Consider the following 19,831-nt stretch of genomic DNA (forward strand, 5'->3'; position numbering starts at 1 on the left):
ACAGTCTGCCTTTACGTCAACAAGCAAGCCAATCTGGGGCCCTACCTCGACCGAAAAAAAGTGCAGCAACTGCCGGAGCACTTTGGGCCCGAGAGGCCTTCCACGGTCCTGCAGCAGGCTGTGCAGGCTTGTATCGACTGCGCCCTCCAGCAGAAGACTGTCTTCTCGCTCATCAAGCAGGGCTACGGAGGCGAGATGGTGTCAGGTATGGTGTTTTTGTACTGGGGTTTGGAGGCTGGTAAAGAGTGGAGTACCCTGGGGGTCAGGATGGGGTCCAGACCTGTTTAACACCTTCATTAATGATCTGGATGATGGGGTAGAGTGAACCCTCAGTAAATTTGTGGGTGACACGAAACTGGGGGAAATGGCCATGCAGCCACGCAGAGGGACCTTGGCAGACTGGAGAAATGGGCTGACAGGAACCTCATGGAGTTCAGCAAGGAGAAGTGCAAAGTATTGCATGTGGGGAGGAACAACCACAGGCACCAGGACATGCTGGGGACCACCCAGCTGGAAAGAAGCTCCGCAGCTCCGCAGCTCTGGTAGACACCAGCTGAACAAGAGCCAGCAGTGTGCCCTTGCTGATAAGAAAGCTGATGGTATTCTTGGCTGCGATAGGTAAAGTATCACCGGCAGGTCAAGAGAGGTGGTCCTTCTGCTCTATTCATCATTGGTGAGGACACACCTGGAGCACTGTGCCCAGTTCTGGACCCTCCAGTACAAGAGAGACCGGAGCATACCAAAGAGAGTCCAAGAAAGACACAAAAATGATCAATAGCACCTCTCCTATAAGGAAAGCCTGGGAGCCTCAGGCCCCTCCAGTAGCTGAGCTTTGTGTGCAGCTGCACAGTGATGACCAGCACTGCAAGCCCATGTGAAGGCCACGTGTTGCCCTGAAGGAAAGCTTGCACAAGATTCAGCTGCTGGTGTGTCCTGCTGCTGCAGGCCGTGAACCAGATCTGCTCTCACCTGCAGGAGTTGCAGCCTCCTATAGAGCAGCACTACAGAAACACATCAGAGCAACCAGAGAGAATTTCCCAGGAGGAAATGGTCCCAGAAAGGTCCATGAGGACCTTCTCATTGTCCCGGAGTGATGCTTCTCACTGGGTCAAGATGGTCTCCCATGTCCCACGCTGAGTCACCTGGCCTGCCTCTCAGACTGAATGTGAACATTTATTTTTTTTATAGTATCAGGAGCTTTGTGTCACAACACTGTTTGGGCACGTGGGGATGCAGTGGAAGTGAAATGACAGGTGTGTAGGAGCAATGCTCTCCGCAGAGCTGCTGTGATTGATTCAAGCCATGCACCACAAGTCCACGTCCAGGGTCCATGTCCAGTGTGGGAGCAGCACATCCCCACCACTTCCTCCCTCTCCTTTAATTCTCTTTTGAGCTCTCTAACCACAGGTGTGCCTTCCCTAAGGGACATTCGGAATACTCTGAGAATGATCCAGATTAGTTCACAGAAACATGAGATTGAAGTAATTTAGTGCATTTTTTTCTTGGTTCTGTGCTGTGTATATGATTGTCATTGCAAGCAGGAGATACACATTGTGCACCAAGCCTGGCAAATGCTTTGGTCTCAGTTCATCTAAGTTGGCCCAGCCTCAGGTACCTGAGCTAAAAGAACCTGGCCAACATCACTCCAAACTTCTCACTTCTTCTAGTCACCCAAAGGGTATGGTGGCCCTCTGGTCATGGTGGGGCTGTGAGATTGCAGCTCCCTCCCAGCCCAGCAGCAGCACAGGCAGACCTTGCTTTGGTCATCATCTTCCCATGGCTCATCTCACAAATGCTAGATTGGATGTGGAGAACAAGCCCTTATGGCAGCCCAGGCCAGCAGGAAAAGTCTCTGAAGCCATGCCAAGATAATGGCCTAAGAGTGCAACTTATCATTAGTAACTGGAGGATGGAAAAAAAATGGGTGGTGGAGTTCAGGCAGCCGTACTACATAGTCCTCCTGCAAGCCTTTTGACAGCTGAATGCGTCCTGCTACCATTGATCCTTCTGGGTCTGTGGTGATCCCTCCACCTCTCTGATGGCTGGGACCTGTGCTCTCTTTGGTTCCTGGCTAAATATACTCCCTGACAGCTTTGTCCAGGAATTTTAATTGCTCTGCTCTCACCATCGGGTTCAACCTTAGATGTATTTCTAGAGAGCAGCCCTCATCCTGTTAGGCTGAAGCGCAGAACTACTCTCAGGTCCTCTCTACAGCACAAGGAAGATTACTCTTGGTGAAAAGAGACCTGGCTGCAGGGGTCTCCCCATGGCACCATGTAGCAGAGATGGTGCTGGCAGCAGTGCCACAGGGAAACCTTCTGTTCCCTGAACATTGCTCTGGCCTGCCCATGCACTTCTGCAAGCATGAATTCACCTTTCTCAAGCCCCGATGACCAGAACGATGCCTACGAGCACACTTGAGGTTTCACGAGGAATTAACACTCCCTTGTCTCTCCTGGAAATGTCTTATCCAATACCTCCTAGAAATACATTTGCCTTTTTCATCAATGTGTTACTTTGGTGGTTCGTGGGCATCCAGTGAGCTTGTCCCATCATTTCTGTTCCTGTCATGTCTTGTTGGGCCCCTCAAAAAGATTATGGATTGCCTTGTACTTTTTGTATTGTATTTCCACCTTTTTTTTATTATTATTATTTCAGTGTTTAGGACCAGCCAGTCCTTTCTTCCCCATGGACCACTACCAGTTCCTCCCCAGCACAAAGGCTCTGCTGCTGGCACAACCTGTTGTCTTCTCCTGACACACCTCTCATAAGCAATCATTGCCAGTTTAACAAAATATTCCTCATACTTTAATGACCACAACTACCACCCTTCCCTTGTCTATAGTGCTATTATATTGCTAAATTAAAACCCATGATTTAGTCTGGCAGACCTCTTTTCAGTAAAACCCCAGTATTTTGTTCACAGGCAAGTCTTTAGTTCCTGTCTCCCCATTTTTTTTAAAAAAACCTTGGGTATTGCATTGTAATTGCCTGCTTCTGATCATAGAGTACATTTTTCCGTCAGATGCATGTATTAGATATCCTTGCACTGCTGCCCATGCCTGGCTGCATCTTTCTGCAGGAAGGTAATGTGGTTCACGTGAACTCAGCTCCTTAAGCTCCTCTGGTACTTCGGGTGGGGAAATTGGGTAGAATAAGACAAGCAGACTAATACAGGTATGAAATCTTCTTCCCTACTCTCAAGTGACACCCATCCATATGTTGCTGGCTATTGAATTGCTCTTGCTTGCTTTCCAGTCTCAGCTTCTTTCGAGGGCAAGCAGCATCTCCTGAGCCTGCTGGCAGTGAACAGCATTGGGTACGTCCTGCGCTTCCTGAAGAAGCTCTGTCGCAGCCTCCTGTGTGACAACCTCTTCAGCAACCAGCCTTCCCAGCAGTACAGCACCACGCCAGAAACCCCTGAGGTGTACGAGAACAGACGGATGGAGGCAGGTAGGCTGCCTGATCAACTTGTGCTCAAGGTTTAATGAAGAGAATAGATGACTCCCGCCTTTTGGTCTTGTCCTGCATATGCTGGAGAAATGCAGGTCCCCATGGGATCTTTCCAGAGGGATACAGGTGGATCTGCAGCACTTTTCCTGGTTGGCTACAGAAGAGGCTTTCAGCTGAGAACCACTGTGTTCAGGAGCCTCAGGAGTGACAGGGATAATTTTCTGATTATTTTGTATTATTTTATATTTTGTATTTGCCTCTTTTATCTCTTTTTCTAAAGATACAGGCTCATGTGGTCCTACCGTCCTTGTTTATGTCAGTTCTGCCCCATAACTTCTCGCCTCCTCAGCCATACCTGGCCCTGGGGTAGAAGTCTCAAAGGGATTGAAAGAAAAGTGCACAGATAAGGCCCTGAGCCTCTGCTTCACTGGCAGGCCTCACCCCAACTTAAATTATTGTGCCTTCTCTTTCTGTAACGGTGATGTGGGCACTTGGGCAGCACATGCTCTCTCTCATACACCCAACTATATGCTGACAGCTGAGAGAAGGGTGTTTTCATGTCCACAATTATCATCCACAAATTGTTTGTTTGCCAGGAGGAATAGCAGCCTGTGGTATTTGCACCAAAGCCGAGAGCAGGGTGTGCTCACAGTGCACAAACCTCCTTTGTGCAAAGAAATCCCACTGCCGCTCTTACAAGTAAGGGAGGAAACAAAGAAACCCACACTGAAAAGCAATATTGTGTTCCTCTAGACTAGGGCATTTGCAGCAACCCGAATGTTTCTGAGAGGCCAAGGGGTTTCAGTTGCACAGAGTGAGTGACGCCCAGCAGGCCTGGCATTTGCATTTTCATTTGCATTTGCATTTATATTTGCTTTTGTTTTTGCTTTTGCATGGCAATGCTGTGTGTGATGGAAGGCAGCTCCACCACTGGAGTTTCTACCATGGCTGTTACACTCTGAGCATCTCCCTTCCTACATGATTTCACTGCAGATACCCCTGGCACCATTCACACTGGCTCTGCCCAGCTACTGAGGAAGGGGCAAAGCATTGTCTTTGTCCCAGACCAGGCAGGGGATGTGGATAGGGAAAGACCTTAACCCCAAGGCTGTCCCACTGCTGCGGGCCATCACTGGCCCTTCTGGAGGCAGTGTTGGCTTGGGCAGCCTTTGGCAGGGCACGTGCTGGCCTGGGCTTCTTCCCTGAGAGTGGGATGGGGCACAGGCTGGGGCTCCCAGGCCTTTACAGTTCTGCTGTCAGCAGCACCATGGTAGAGTGGAAAATAGTCCTGGGAAATAGCTGAAGGAGACACAGGAACAGCTAGCAAGCCGGTGTACTTTAGTCCTGCATCACAAGAGACACTGATTATAGATTACTGTTTTGGCTTGCACTTAGCATTTCTTCAGCAATTCAGTTTTTTGTCCTTTTTTTTTATTATTATTATTTTTTTCCTTTCTCATGTTTGAAACAGCATTCAGAGATGTCCAGGTTTCTGGGAAGGGAGTGCTGAGAGCCAGGTCCTGCTATCACACACACCTCACAGCTCATCCCAGCCTGGCTGCTGCTCTCCTTGGTACTTTGTCACCGGCAGAGCAGGGTGCTAACAACAGCAAGGGGACAGCTTGGTTGCAAGGTGCAGGAAATGTTGCACTGGGCCCCAGAATATAGGGTCAGAGGCTACTTTTGGTACAGGCAGATGAATAATATTCCTACTCATAATGACAAGCTGTATTCAACACCTGGAACAACACCAGGTTTAGGCACAGGAGGCTGAGTCTCTCTGTGTTGCTGCATTGCCTGAATCTCCTTTCCATCTCCCTGGGAGCCAGCATTTCTCTGCACAGGGCTGGCACAGGGGCCCCTCTGTACACAGAACAGGGACAGGGGTTCCCTGTACTGGCAATAACCAAGGACAGCAGGAGGTCTTCATGCCGACAGCTCCGAGAGAGCCTTTGTTGGGACAGGTATCGCATGGAAGGTGCAGGGCCGTAATAAAGCACCACAGGAAGCCATGCAAAGCAGCCCCATTTTTCATGGTGTCTGTTCTCCAGCTTGTAATCGAGATGTTCTTTCTTTTAAAATCATGTGCCTTTCAGCGTCTGTGTGCCAATGAATTTAACACGTGTATTGACTTCGGTGCAGTCACTCTTGATTTACTCTGGCAGATGCGAAAGGCGAGGCCGGCGTCGTGTCCAGTCATATTAATCCACTTACACACCATACGGGAGCCACCTTTTAACCTTGCCCTGAGGCACATGCCCCTAAGCCATTACTCACCTCTGCTCGCAGGGAGCTGCCAGATGCTAATGTCTGCACGCAGGCCAGGTGGGATTTCTTGATGCATGTGTAGATCACTTGCAGCAAGAGCTGACATTGCCTAGGAGCTGCACCCAGCGCCTGGGGTGAGGGTCTCCCTCTCAAAGGCAGAGGCTTGCCTTGTCTTGGCACATCTGGGGACATACCTACCCCCCTGCTCTGTCTCCTGGACGGTTGTGTCAGCTGTGATGAGATATGGGGGGCTGTGAGAGCAATTGGTGGGGGCTGCTGTGGGAGGGGTCCCAGGGATTTGACTGGCTTCAGGTCTGCATCAGAGCAAAGCCTGAGATGTTACCTGTCCCCATGGCACCACGGCTCAAAGCTCCTCCACACACACACCCCAGAGTTTTCCACATGATTGGTAGTGAAGTTTGAGTTAAAATGAAGGCAAGATCTGGATGAACTCTGCAGATAATGCTTAAAATGTGCCAGGTGCTACACAAATGAGAAGCTAATGGGGCAAGGATGCTGTTAAGTGTTCCCATCCACACCCTTTTCATTCAGCTTTCATTAGTCCTCCCATACTGAGCCAGTAGAGATTTGGGTGTGTGCATGGCAAAAGGACATTTCTGGAGAACCCACATACTGCTGGCATGCACCTATACAATGTTAGGGTACTATTTTCCTGAGGAAACCATGTTTCCATAAAACTTCTTGCCAGCCTAATCCTGGACAGGGAAAGTGAAGCAAGTTTCTCAAAATATATGCGGTGTTGGCTTATGTGGGAATCAGCTTCTGCTTTCCCTTTGGGTCAATCCTTTTTTTTTTTTTTTTTTTTCTTTTCTCTTCCTGGCCTGAAGCTTGGACTGTGATTATTTTGTACTGTTAGACAGCTGTGCTTCATGCAGAGCACAGCTGCATGCAAGCAGTGGCTACAGAAAATCTTTCTTTGTCCAAGGACTTCCATGGCCACCATATATCTTTGTCCTTCGTGTGTTGGGGGGGTGCCCCATATATACCTCAAAGATACCATATGGTGTTCCTTATTGCTCTCTGTAGGAGAGGAGCACCCTTTCTTGTGCTAGTGGCTGGAGGCAGGGCCCCAAATGGAGCAGAAGCACACCAAGAGGTAGAGGCTCTCTGCTACAGCAGTGCCTCTCTGTAGGAAGGTGGGCTCTTCCCACGTGTGAGCACTGAAAAGGTAGTCTGAGCAGTGCTGTAGGAAGGCACTGTAAGGGCGTGGGCAGCAGGCAAGACATCAGGCTGGGACTGGGGAGCTGGATTTTGTCAGAGACTTTCCCACTGATTGCATGTAAGTCACCCCTCCTTGCTGTGCCTTTATTTGAGCGTCTGTCCAGCGAGGGCAGTGATTCTTGCCACCACGTGCAAAGCCCCACTAAAACTGACAGAGGAAAAAGAGCAACATGATAGAAAACTCCATATTATTACGATCGATATTTCCTGTTCAAAGCACCACATAAACAGCAGCTCAGAAATTTCAAGCCCTGAGAGGGCAAGAAAAATGTTGTCTTTTTTTTCAAGTACTGTGACTTGTTTAATCTTATCTTGTTTTATGCTACGAGGAACAGGGCTCCTGGCTTCACAGCACACTCAGAATAGATGGCTTTTATGGCTATCAATAGCTTTGGCTCTCTTCAGTGTTTAATTACCTGCAAAGGCCATTTATTGCCTCATATATTCCTCTGCCATGAACATTATCCCTTAAACAATAAATAAAATATTAAGGTCACATTTAAAGAAGGAGCAGAGGAACAGCACAAGGCATCCAGACACAGCAAAGTCTAATATCACATCTTTGGGCTTCAGGGAGTTTGATCTGAAGCTTGCAGTGGGACAGGCGGGTGAAGGAAGGGGGACATCAGGAAGTGCTCCTGGGGCGTCCCGAGGGCGGTCATACGGCTTGGGTTTGGGCCCTTTAAACCCAGAAAGACTAAAGAACAGTACACCAAGGGGCAAATCCTTGCCTGGCAAGAAGAAAGATAAGAGATGGATGGGAGAAATGAAATTTACCTGTAATAAAATTTGCCCAAACTCCACAGAATTGACAGAACTGGATAAATTGACCCCTCTGACCCTTCTGCTGTATGATTACTGTTTGTTAACCCACAAATGAAGGAAAATTCCCCTTCTGATCCTCTAAGTTTATAAAACTGTATCTCCTTGTGGAGGCAGAGGCAGGAAACTGTATGCAGGCCTCTATCCAGCAGCCAGCCCAAGGACAGGCCTCCTTCCCTCCTAGCTGCTATACCTCTACTGCCTTGAAGGAGTGGAAGAAAATCCTTCCCTTTGGAAAGGCTCCCTTCAAAGCCAGGTGGTTAAGCACTCTGCTTCCTGCTGTGGGTGAGGAAAAGCCCGAAGGCCCCTCTGTCCTCCAGCCCAGGATGTTCTCAGGGTGCTGGAGATGGCCCTGGCAGCAGCTGTGCAGGGTAGAAGACAGGACCCAGGCTATGAAATGGAGTTTAGAGAATGGAAAAAAAATTTCCTTTTTTTTTTTTTTCTTCCTCCATCAAAGGGTATACGTAAGGAAAGTGGGTGAAATGATGGGCATAAATGCATGAAGCATGATGGATGAGATGATATCCACTACAGAAAAAAACACCCCTGGGTATAAGCATTTAATTCAAGCCATGCATGCTCAGTCACATGGAGGAAGCATAGATGCTCTTTTATAGATAAATTGTGTGATTGCAACTCAGCTTTAGCTTCAGGTGTATCTTTAACTATGTTTTAGCTGGCAATATCTGCAGAGCTATATTATTCCTTTAGGAGATAACTGAAATAAGGAGTCCAGTCTTTGATTTAAAATGTCTTAAATTAAAGTCAAAACAGGAATTTCCATTTCTAAACTTGTAAAGTATTGATACCGATCTCTGTTATCCACTAAATCCATGTTTCAGGCAGTCAGATCAATAGGTGTAGCACAGGTAGCAGGCCACAACCAATAGCGAAAAATGCCAGGGAGGACAAACTAATCCTCAAGATCCTGACCTTGTGCTGGATGGAGCCGTGCTAGGTAAGTTATGCTGGGAGACATGTGCAATGCGTCAGTGTGTGCTCTGCTAGCCCATGGAAGCTGCAGGCAATTTGGATGTGTAGCTCCTTGCTGCAGGGCTGCTGTCACATCCAGGGTGATGGAAAGCCTGGTGTTGGCAGTGCAGGGGATATGAGAGTTGCCATTTTCATTGCACAGTTTTCAAAACGGATTTAAATAAATAAAAAAAAAAAATCAGGCAGCTTACTAAATTTTCCTTGGGTGTTCTTTATTTTTTTCAGCTCAGTTTTTCGTCCTTCCCCAGGTTAGCCTCTTTTTTAACCTTTTAGATTAAAAGCTTAAAAGGCTTTTCCTCCTTTATCTGTCTTCATCTATCTTCTGTTCCAGTCTTTCCTTTTCTATTTTGCTACCAAATAAATAGAAACCCACACGACACAACTGCATTTCCACTTCCATGGAAAAAAAGCACCCATTTTTTCTTGAAAACTCTTGGTCCCAGTTTAATCAATAGAGCTCCCCAGGATTTATTTGTTAGCAGTAATTATACAGAGTACATCAAAGCGCCTTTTGGAGAGTAGCAACATTCAGCATCTGCCTGAAGAACATTCATCTGTTGGCAAAACGAGTTCAGAGCTGATTAAAGCAATTAAGGGAGAATCAGAAGCAAGTTGCAGGGGGGGTCCATGAAGTTGGGTGCTGGTGTTGGGATGATGCAGGCTGTGGGCAGCAACAAGAAACATAAGGTGCAAGGTGATGGGAGCACTGCTAGGAGCTGGGCAAGGGATGACATCTCCACCTCTCACTGAAAATGAAGTGGAGATGCAGGTTTGGGGAATCACCGAACATAAAGTACTTATGGTGGGCTTCTTCGTGGATCTGTGAAGGGGAAGTAAAGGTTTAGGGCCACGCCGTGTTGTGTTTGTACCACAGAAGAAATCCCAGAAGAAATCTGAGAAGTCCAGCTGAGCAGCAGCATGGGGCAGAGAGGAATGAAGCACAGACTTCATAGGAGATCTTACACCTGTGTATAGACACATGCACAGGCCCATACTTTATATGTGCTCCACCTAATTATTGGATGAGGTTATTAGTTATTAATGGGTAAATACAGCCTCTTTACAATTACTGCACTTCACTGTAGACATCTCACATAATATATCTCAAATAATTTGTTTTTCAAACAACAAATCGCTGTTAAATATTTTAAGTCAATGCTAACCATACAATTCAGGGAGACTCGTCATGCTGATAACAACAGAAGTGCATTCAGCACTTTATCTGCAGAGAATGCCAGCACACAACGTGTTGCAATTTCCCAATAACGCAGTCATTTTCATACAGCCTATTCTATACACCGCTTTTCTGTGACTTACCAAGGCTGATTTATAAGCATACAGGGTACTTCACAAACTGCCTGGAGAGAGGAGCAGCCCCAGGTACTGCTGGAAGCTGGAGGCAGAACAGATGGATGGCAGCCTCTCGTCTCCCTCTGCCAGTGCAGAACTACTGCTACGCTAAGGCACAAAGCCCTGCAACCCCGATAAATCTGCTTTTCGTGAAGTACACCCTGTTGTAACATAAAGGTGAGGGAGGTGGGAAGAGGATGGGGGAGTGGGTCTGGAATCAGGAGGAGGAGACCAAAGGAAGTCTTCCTAAAGGCTGGGTCCATATGTCACTGAAATCCCTTCACCCGCACTCACGGGTTTCCAGTACTTAACAATTTGCCTACACTGTAAGGGAGGACTAAAATGTCTCCATTGCAACACAAGACATTTATTCAATCATCCCCAAGCACTTAAAAAAAATCCTCTATGGATTATTTATACACACGAGCACCTTTTATTATTAAATCTAATTTATTTGTCAGCAGCTAGCTTGTGAATTTACTCTACCTTTTTACTCAGTTTGGACAATAAAGCCATGTTGGTCCGTTCCCAGCCAGTTTCATTTCCTGGTTCTACTGCATTAAACACAATGTGGCTGTTGTCTAGGCTGCGAACGCTCAGGGGAAATTGTTTAAATAATGAAAAAAATTGCCTGAGCTGAAGTTCTTGTAATCAGGACAACAGTGGGTTTTGCGCAATTCTCTAAAAAATTTCAATTCTTGACGTTAACTGACTGGCAGCTTCTCCCAAGAGGGGATTCTGCATTTCATTTCCCCCAAAAAAACCTTAGCAGCTGGGGCACAGTGAGGCGATGTGTGGTGCAGTGAAGGCCCAGACTGAACCCTTGAGGATTCGTGGCAGGTTTTATCCCCACAGTGTGACCGTGGTTTCAGTGTTCAAAGCACATTCACAAATGGAGGAGGCTTATTTACATCTTCCTGCTCAGACTGACGAGTACCCCCTTTTCTTCCCCCACGGATGCAGTTCCCCCAGGAATGCTTTCCCCATCCTTGCCCGGCGTGCGGGGTATGGGTACGTGCAGTGGAGCAGTGCTGAGGCGCCAGGGAAAGCCTGCTAAGGGGTGACCTCATGTTTTCATCGTGCTGCATGTCTGGGCAGGCGGTGGAGCCAAAAGGAAGGGGATGGTGCTGTCATCCCAGAATAAATCAAGGCAGGATGAGCTGGAAAGTCTTAATCCATCACAGGAAGCTCTTATCTTCAGATAGATGCATGTAGGCTCAAGCTACAAGGCAGATAAGGCGCACGGTCCATTTCCGACTGGGTGGAAAAATGCAAGGCTGCTTGGCAGACACAGAAAAAGTTATTTTTTTAATCTTCTAAGAGCTGATGTTAACATAGAAGATAGCAGTTCAGAACCATATCTTCACACTGTTAAATACTGCTCCAATCTGTCTGCTCCCTCCCTCTCCAGCTTGCACCAGATTGAACTGATGGCTAAACTCACCTGAAGTGGTTATTTCTGCATTTCTGCTTTGGCTTTTTGTGTTCTCCCCAGTTTTACTTGTCCTCACATGAAGGCTGAGATTCAGGGTTTCTAACCCTTGATAGCTGGAGTTTGTTAGACAAAAATGTAGGGGTTTTTTTTTTGGAACTCATCCTTGAAGATGACTACTTACAGGGACCCAACGTGTCTGGCCACTAGCTTCGTAAGTAAAGAAAAACAGACATGGCTGTGTGGTGTGATGGAAGAGCTGTACAGGTCACAAGGCTGTGTTTCCACTGGTCTCAACTAAAGGAAAAGAAAAACAGATATTTAGAGAGCCTGTTAATGAGAACCAGAGAAATTTGATTGTTTCTCTGGAGAAACATTAGAGTGAGAAACTTCCTGGGCCAGAACCTGAATCTCCTTTACCCACTTCTTGGCAAAGGCAAGATGAATAAGCTGAATAAAAGGCATTGATTAATAATCTGAATAATACCAGGGCAGGAGTTAACTGCATGATCCTGGCCAGCGGGACTCTACACAGCTGCTGAAAATCGTCCCCTCTGCTCCCCCACGGCACCCACCCTTGGGCAGGGAGCTGGAACCAGGACCAGGACGTACAAAATACAGGGAAGATAGAAACATACAAGGAGTCTCTTGACGGGACTTTGCTGCTGTGCTTAGCTCCTCTCAAAATGACTGGGAGATGAGGCAAAGCTGGCCCTGGCAGGGGGAGAGGAGAGGTCTGGGGAAGCTATGATATCATGCTGCTTAAAATATTGAGTTCACATCTGGTCAACCCATTATAGAAAATATATGGTAGCACTTAAAAAGGTGCAGGGAGGGGTCAGAGGGCAAAGCCCATCACTAAATAATATTGGGAATAAGAGACAAGAGAAAAAAAATGGAAGAGTGGGGCAGAGAAAGAAAGAAAGAAAGAAAGAAAGAAAGAAAGAAAGAAAGAAAGAAAGAAAGAAAGAAAGAAAGAAAGAAAGAAAGAAAGAAAGAAAGAAAGAAAGAAAGAAAGAGAGAGGAAGAAAGAAAGAGAGAGAAAGAAAAGTTTTATATTGATTGTGAGGAAAAGAAGTTAATGGAGAATTTAATTAGAGCTAATACAGATGGCAGAACATTGCAGGTGGTGGAGTAAGAGGTTATGGAATGACACAGAAGCACTAGTCCAAAGTAAGGGCTGTTGTCCAAGGAAGCCACCAATGTGTGAAACAGGACCCCAGCTGTCAGCACCCCACAGGACAAGGAGGGAGGGTGCTGTGGTGGGTGTCCTTGCTGGGAAGGGCAGTGAAAGTAAGGCGTCTGTCTGCCTTCCGTGCTTCCTCCCAGGGCGAGGTGTGAGCAGGCAGTACCCCGTGGCAGCTGCCCCTGTGCAGGATGTGCCCCAATAAATGTGAACGGGGCCCCTGTCCCCAGCTCACTGCCCTGACCCCAGGCTCTGCTGTCCAAGCAGCAGTTGAGGGAAGAACCCCCACAAGGTATCAGGAAAGGGAAAGCCAGGTGAATGAATGTGTGATATGGGGAGAAGGGAGATGCCTGTGGAGGAAATGGCTATGCAGGTCAGCAACACAGGAGGAGGGAAAGCAGAAAAGGGAGACAGAAAATAGCTGAAAAAATAGAAAAAGGGTGGCGGGCCAGCGGCAGGGCTCCTGTTTTATAGGGCCCGCAGCAAGGGCAGGGCAGTGGTGGCCACTGTGACCTCAGCAAGCCTCTGTGACGGAGTGGCCCACGCGTGGCCAAAGGCGGCTGTGTTGGGAGCAGCCTGGAAGATGCCCTCACGCGGGAGGAGGAGGAGGGTTGGGGGGGCTGAAGGCCCCTTTTCTGGGGCTGGCTCCCCCAGGCCTTTTGGCTTGCCAGAGAGAAAGGCTGCCCCTTGGCCACAGGGACTGCCCTGCACCTCCATCCTGTGCTCTGGGTTTAGTGAAAGGTTATATCTGCCCAGGAAAATGTCAGCTAAGGAACATCTTTCCTAGATATATTCTCTTCTCCATCTCCTGCTTGACTTGCAATTAATTTTCATTTGCTTTCCTAATGGGAAACTTTGTTGTTCTCTCTGGAGTGCCTCTACTCCCAGACAATATGAAAGGTCCATTGTATGTGTTTTGCATTCACACATGCAGCGTTACATCCACGTGGCACCCTGCAGTGGCATACAGATGTACCCCAAGGAGAATGACTAACCATGCTGCAGAGGTGAAAGAGAAAACGATTACTTTTCTTCATGCTAATGGAGAATTGTTGTCCAGAGGTGGTAGATAACCTGACCAAGGTCACCCCAGAGGTCGGCAGCAGCACTGGGAATTGAGCTGCAGGTTCTTCTGCTGGCCCGTCTTCAGGAGGTTGGCTGGGAAACACGCAGACTGCTAGTTTAAGGATCTCGGCTAAAGAAGCCTGAATTTTTAAATTGGGAAAATAGGTGGGTTTTTAAATTATTTTTATTTTTAATTTTATTTTTTTCCTCCTCCTTTGCTACATTTTAAGGTGTGCTAGATGTAATAACCTTGCACTTTGCGGACCAGTTGCCTATGGACCATTCTTGGAAAGGAAAACTAATTCAAAATGGCTTGTGCATCTCAGGTGGTGCAAAGTGATATGGAGACTACTGTGCTCTAAGCAAAGGCTCAATACAGCTTTCTCATAAACCCTGTTTTAAAACATTGCATACTAATTTTTCTGTAGCGTGTGCCCTTCTGCTGACTACACAGAAAATAAAATACAGAAGTGCAACAGAATACAGAAGGGCTAAGCTACAGATTTATGAAACTGTTGCATTTTAAACCTCAGTGGAGAGTTATGTTTTCTTCTATTGCCTTAGAAAATATGTTTTCCTCTAATTGGTCAAAGTGGGATTAGTATCTGTGAAAGCCATGTACTTTACATGGCCTTCTGGGAGCTCAACAAATGCAGCTATTTTGATACGCATCACTGCTTGAGCTGCAGCTTGTGCAGCTTCTGTGTTTTACAAACAGGGAGATGGAGAAATATGAGCACAGAAAGCTTCCGCAGTTTTTTGTGAGCTTCTGGACATTGAGTCTGCCTCTCTTGCTGCCTCTGTAAGGACCATTGGCCCCTTATATCAACCTTCCCCAACCTTCCCCAAAGTGGTCCTCCTCCACACTTTGTGGCTGCTTACCTGAGTGGAGATGTTGATCTTAGGACCAGAAGATAATTCAGGTGCAAAGGGACACCAGAAAGTCTCTGTTCCACGTCTCTGCCCCAGGCAGGGCTAGCTATGGGATCAGACCTGTGTACTCAGGGCCTCATCCAGTTGGATTTAGAAAACCTCCAAAGACACTGTCTGCACAGCCTCTCTGGGCAACTTCTGCTACTTCACCGCTGTCTTCACAGGGAAAAGGTTTCTCTTTACATGCAGTCTGAATGGTGTATTCAATCTTTGCCTGTTGGTTCTTGTCCTGTTGTGCACCACTGTGAACAGCCTAGTTCTATCTCATTGGTGATTGAGAGGTGAGGTTGGACACCTCCAGAGGTCTCTTCCCTCCCCATCTCAACCATGCCGTGACTCTGTAGTTGTCATCACTGTAAGTAGTTGATGTAGTTATCATCACTGATGTAGTTGTCATCACTGCATCCACAGGAGCTGTGTTGGAGTGTGTTTGAGCCCAGGGTGCCCCCCCTTTGGGGCCATGGTGGGGGGCTCTCAGGAAGCCCAGCCTGTGAAGCACAGCCAGGCAAGGGGCAGCTGGCTCACCAAGGGCTTTGGTGCACACGTGGCCAGACAGGCCATGGGCTGCCAGCTAGACAGCCTGTTTTATGCCAAGATTTGTATATTACCATCCCTCCTCTCCAGCAGACTGTGCCCGTTGATCCTCCAGCTTCCTGCTACTCTGTTAGCTAGGAGACTCTCCAACTCCTTTTGGTTGAAGCTTTTTAATGCTATCTCCAAGCTCCTTAGCTTCCTAATATTGGTGAACATGCTATGTTTTAGTAATTTTTGAGTCTTGTCTGTTCTGTTGACGTCGAGATGGAAGCACCTGGGGGTGCTTCCCACTTCCACTGCTGTGGTCCACATCCCACCCAGCACATCCTAACTGCAAATGAAGAGAGACATTATAACCTCTCCTCCCCAAAACCACACGTTTTTTTTTTCCAATAAAATCCATGTGTTTGGCCTGGGCGAGAGCTGCAGCACTTCCTCTGCACAGCCATGGCTTTCCACAAATGAGGCTGCACGTGACGGTGGGCCCAAGCACTGACTGATATGTCCCAGCTAGAAGACGTGGTGGCTCAAGCTGCATCAGCCAGTGCAGTTTTACAAAGCAGCCCACACTTGCAGGGAGCGCAGAAGCTGAGCAGCACATTTTAAAAACAAGTGAATTAAAACCCTTAGCCACACATACTTGAATGCAAAGTCTCCTTTTTCCCAGCCTGTGAACTGCCTTTCTTCCTGAGCTTCTCTTGGCCAGGAGGAGATGACTCTGGTGAGTTGCTCTTGTAATCTGCTGACTACTTGTGTCAACCTGAAGATCAGGAGCTCTGAAAGGGCTTGCTTAGAAACCTGGCTGCGTGAGGTAATTCCTGCTCTTCGTTGTCTAATTACATGAAAATCATTTTTCATGCTGCCAGAGCACCTTCAGCTTGGGCATGTTTCAAGCATTACTGCTTGAAACATGTTACTGAGCCCAAAGCAGAGACAGGTGGAACAAATTGATCTGGATTAAGAAAAGAGTTTTGGCAGAGTTGGGAACAGAAATTATGGCATCTGGTTCCTCATCCTAGTCTCATACAAAACTCCTGGGTGTCCTTCCACCAGGAGACTTCATCCACACAGGTCTTATTTTACACGGATTACCGAGAGAGTCTGACATCAGTAAAAAATCCCGGGTGTCCACTCACAAATTTAGGAGTCATTTATATCCATAGTAATAAAAGCCATATGCTGTTTATTTAGCAGGGCTGTTTTAATATGCTGTTTGTTGTTTGGATGGTCTGTATCTTCTTCATATTGTAATCATATTAAAAGAGCATTCTTTTCCTGGAATAAAGAGGTAATGATTCACAAGAGGCATAATTATTCCATGCGGTGCAGGCAGGATGCTACAGAAAGAGCTGTCTCCTTTATGCATAAGAGGCTTTTATTGCAAGTGTTCTACACAGTAATTAAATTCCTTTGAATGAGAAGGCTTGATTGGATTTTCTTTGGTTTACTGGGAGGAGTCTGAAAAGCAAGGTATTTAGCTCAATTGCTATACAATTTTGGCATCTGTCAGAGGCGAGGGAGAAAGGTTCATAGTGTCTGATTCCCATCTCTCTCGTGCTTGTGTTATGTTAGCTGAACGCCACTGAATTCAACTGAATTACACCCTGCTTATATTTGTGAGAGAATCAAGCTCAGAAACCCCTAGCAGAAAACATTAGGATACTAAAACTTACTCAGTAAGAATCCAAATTATTTAAGGGGAAAATAAACATTATTAAAGGAATGTTACTTGTAGTTACAAAGGCCAGTGCCCCAAAGTGAGGAAACTTCTCATTTACAGCTCCTCTTCAGATCTGATAGCTGTCTTATGGTGAGTCCAGTCTTGGCCCAGAACGGACCAAAGTTTTAAGAGGGAGCAGCAAGTGAATGCGAAATCAGGAAACCATGTAACAGAAGCCAGGATGCTGGCATGGTGCAACTTTTGTGTATTTGAGTTGTCAGACTAAATCATGTTTAACATCAATGACTGCATGCAGCCACCAAGGATTTTTTTTTTCACAGGAAAACAGTGAAAATGTAATTTAAAAGGAAAACTCTGTTATATACAGCTGCAACATGTATTAGCAGTGGGGTTTGGGTCTTGCAGCATAAATTACAGCATGAATTCTTCCTGTTACTCAGAAAGGCTACACGATACCTCAGGAGGAGAGTGCTAGCTTGGGCAGGGAAGATGTGCCACACCACAGGGGTAATTTCACCCTGGTCACATCTCTAGAGGGACTGTATGCACAATCAGGACTGGGGCATTTTCAGCAGCTCAGAGGAACATCATGGTGCAATGGGAGGCACTGTCCTAATCCGTGGCTCCCTGCCTGCCAGATGCTGACACCTTGTTTCACCAGGTCTCAATGAGAACCTCTAAGGTGCAGGTTGCAAGTATTTCTAGGGGCTGGACCTGTGATTCCTGAGGCTCCTCAACCTCCTCCTGTCCATTAGACCCCCAGCCAAGGGGGACATAGCTCTGTAAAATAGGTCTGTCAGTGCAAACTGTTATACCTACCCCACCTACACAGCACATAATGTGCAACCCAGAGGTGAAGAACCAGATAAAAGGTTTGTAACCATCTGTCATGCCGGCACCCATATGAGAAACCGACTCATGCATCTCTGCTTGCAAGCAGACACTTGGGAGTGCTCATAGCCATCAAGCCTCTTCTCCTGGCAGAGCATTGGGCCTGATGGATGTCTTCAGCCGAGAATATTTTCTGATGAATTTTCATAATTGCAGCCAGAACACTTTGGTTTATTACTGTCACTCCTTCGTAATTGCCTGCCAGGCGTTATTAACCTACAAGCTGCCCCTGTCCTGTAGTGCTGCTCTTCTTTCTTCCTTTCAACTTGCATGTTTTTGAAACAAAGACAGAGAGAGAACAATAGCTGCACAGTCTTCCAGCCTTGGTGGTGTTCAGGGAGCACTTTGAAGGAAGTGAGGCCTGTATTTGCCTTCCCACCAGACAGTGGTGGGAGAATATCATGCTAAATTGATGACACAGCAAGCCAAAATTTCTCTATCGTGACTCTGCTGACTTCTGAGTGGTTGTGCTTCCTTTTATTGTTTACTGATACTCAACAAGGATGCCTCCTGGATCTCTGTCTGTCCCTCCTGCCCAGCTGTCTGTACAGAAAATTGGACACGGAGCTAAACTTTAGTTCAATTTTACTGATGTTTCCTTCTCTTTCTTGGCTTGCTGAGCAGAAACGGTCATACCAGAGGATTACCTGGTCGATCCTGTGCACGTGAAGCGGTACAGCATGGATCCTGCCGACTCTGCCTTCAGCTGCATGGGCTCCATGTATGCCACACGGCAGAGTCCTGCCGACGGACGTCCTGCTGGAGGCTCCTCTTCCTCCTGCAGCCATCGTCCCACCCAGACGTCTTCAGGGGGGTCCTCCTCCACTGGCCTGCGGCATCAGACCTCCAGCCCAACAAGGAACGGGACCTATCCTGAAGGAAACAGAAGTGGTAACATAATATCTTCCTGTTAGCAATGTGTGTTACTATGCTGGTGCCATGCTGGAGTCTTAACTCATTCCCAAATTCACGGGAAAATTAATAAGGGGTGCCTGGATTGACATCCACGCAGACAATGCATGCTTTCACTGAGAAGAAGAAATAATAACCTATGTAAACACAAAATCAATCTGTTCATCATTAAGTAAACTGGTGAATGTTTTCTAATGCTGTTATTAATTATGTAAACATATGTATTATGTATAATCGAGTGGCAATCAAAACTGCCATTATCAACTTACAGATATAAATATTAATACGTAAGGCATTCCTCCCCGAGATTGATGCAGCCTGTAGACAGGTAATGGTACGACACCAGCTGTGTACAAGGTATGGTGCAGAACAAACCCCAAAATTGGTGCCTACCTCAAACAAGTTAGCAGAAGATTTTGCCTCCTAGCTGCTCCTTTAATTACGAACTAGACCAGCGTTTACTTGAAAAAAGACTGCCCAGCAAAACATATTTTTAGAAATCATCCAGCTTGTTGCTCAAGGCTTTTTTATCCTTTGGGGAAGCAAAGTTGCAAGAAGTTTATCTGCAGATTCAAGGGATGCCATGGGAACCACTGCTTTCAATAACCCTTCCTCTGCCCTCTCTTTGTACTTTTGCCCAGTTCTCCTGATAGGATTTAGGTTTGCTGGGTCATTCACTCTGCTCTTCAAGGGCACTCTGCTGGTGCAAAGCCCTCTTAAAATGGGGCTCGGTAACAAGAGTAGGCTTCCTTCCAGGAAAACTCCTTTGACAGATGAGATGAGGGGAGCATGTGGGGCTAAAAGGGCAACCTGGTGTCAGGCAGCACAGCTCAGAGGACAGGGTGCACACAGACAGGCAGCCAGAAGTTCACAATATCATGAGAAATTTGGCCACGGCAGTGGCAAGTGTGGTTTCTAAACCCAGGTTGTATTTGCCCTTCTCCAGCTTACTGCTATATTCCCTGTTAGCAATGATTTTTTCACCCCCACAAATGACCTGGGTTCATCATACAGGTTAGGTAATTATCTGAACTTCTGCTAACTTTGTCTTTTTTTACATTTTCTAATT

General features: G+C 46.8%; 1 protein-coding gene across 1 annotated transcript in view; it reads left to right on the plus strand.

Annotated features, from left to right (window-relative positions):
• SCML4 (Scm polycomb group protein like 4) overlaps nucleotides 1-19,831 on the plus strand; it is a 59,013-nt gene that overhangs the window by 27,599 nt on the left and 11,583 nt on the right. The window contains exons 5-7 of the mRNA XM_035322879.1: nucleotides 5-205; nucleotides 3,259-3,453; nucleotides 18,475-18,741. Of these exons, the coding sequence (XP_035178770.1) occupies nucleotides 5-205; nucleotides 3,259-3,453; nucleotides 18,475-18,741 (663 nt within the window). The remainder of the gene's footprint in view (nucleotides 1-4; nucleotides 206-3,258; nucleotides 3,454-18,474; nucleotides 18,742-19,831) is intronic.

The sequence above is a fragment of the Oxyura jamaicensis genome, chromosome 3, assembly GCF_011077185.1.
Source record: "Oxyura jamaicensis isolate SHBP4307 breed ruddy duck chromosome 3, BPBGC_Ojam_1.0, whole genome shotgun sequence".
NCBI classification, from domain to species: Eukaryota; Metazoa; Chordata; class Aves; order Anseriformes; family Anatidae; genus Oxyura; species Oxyura jamaicensis.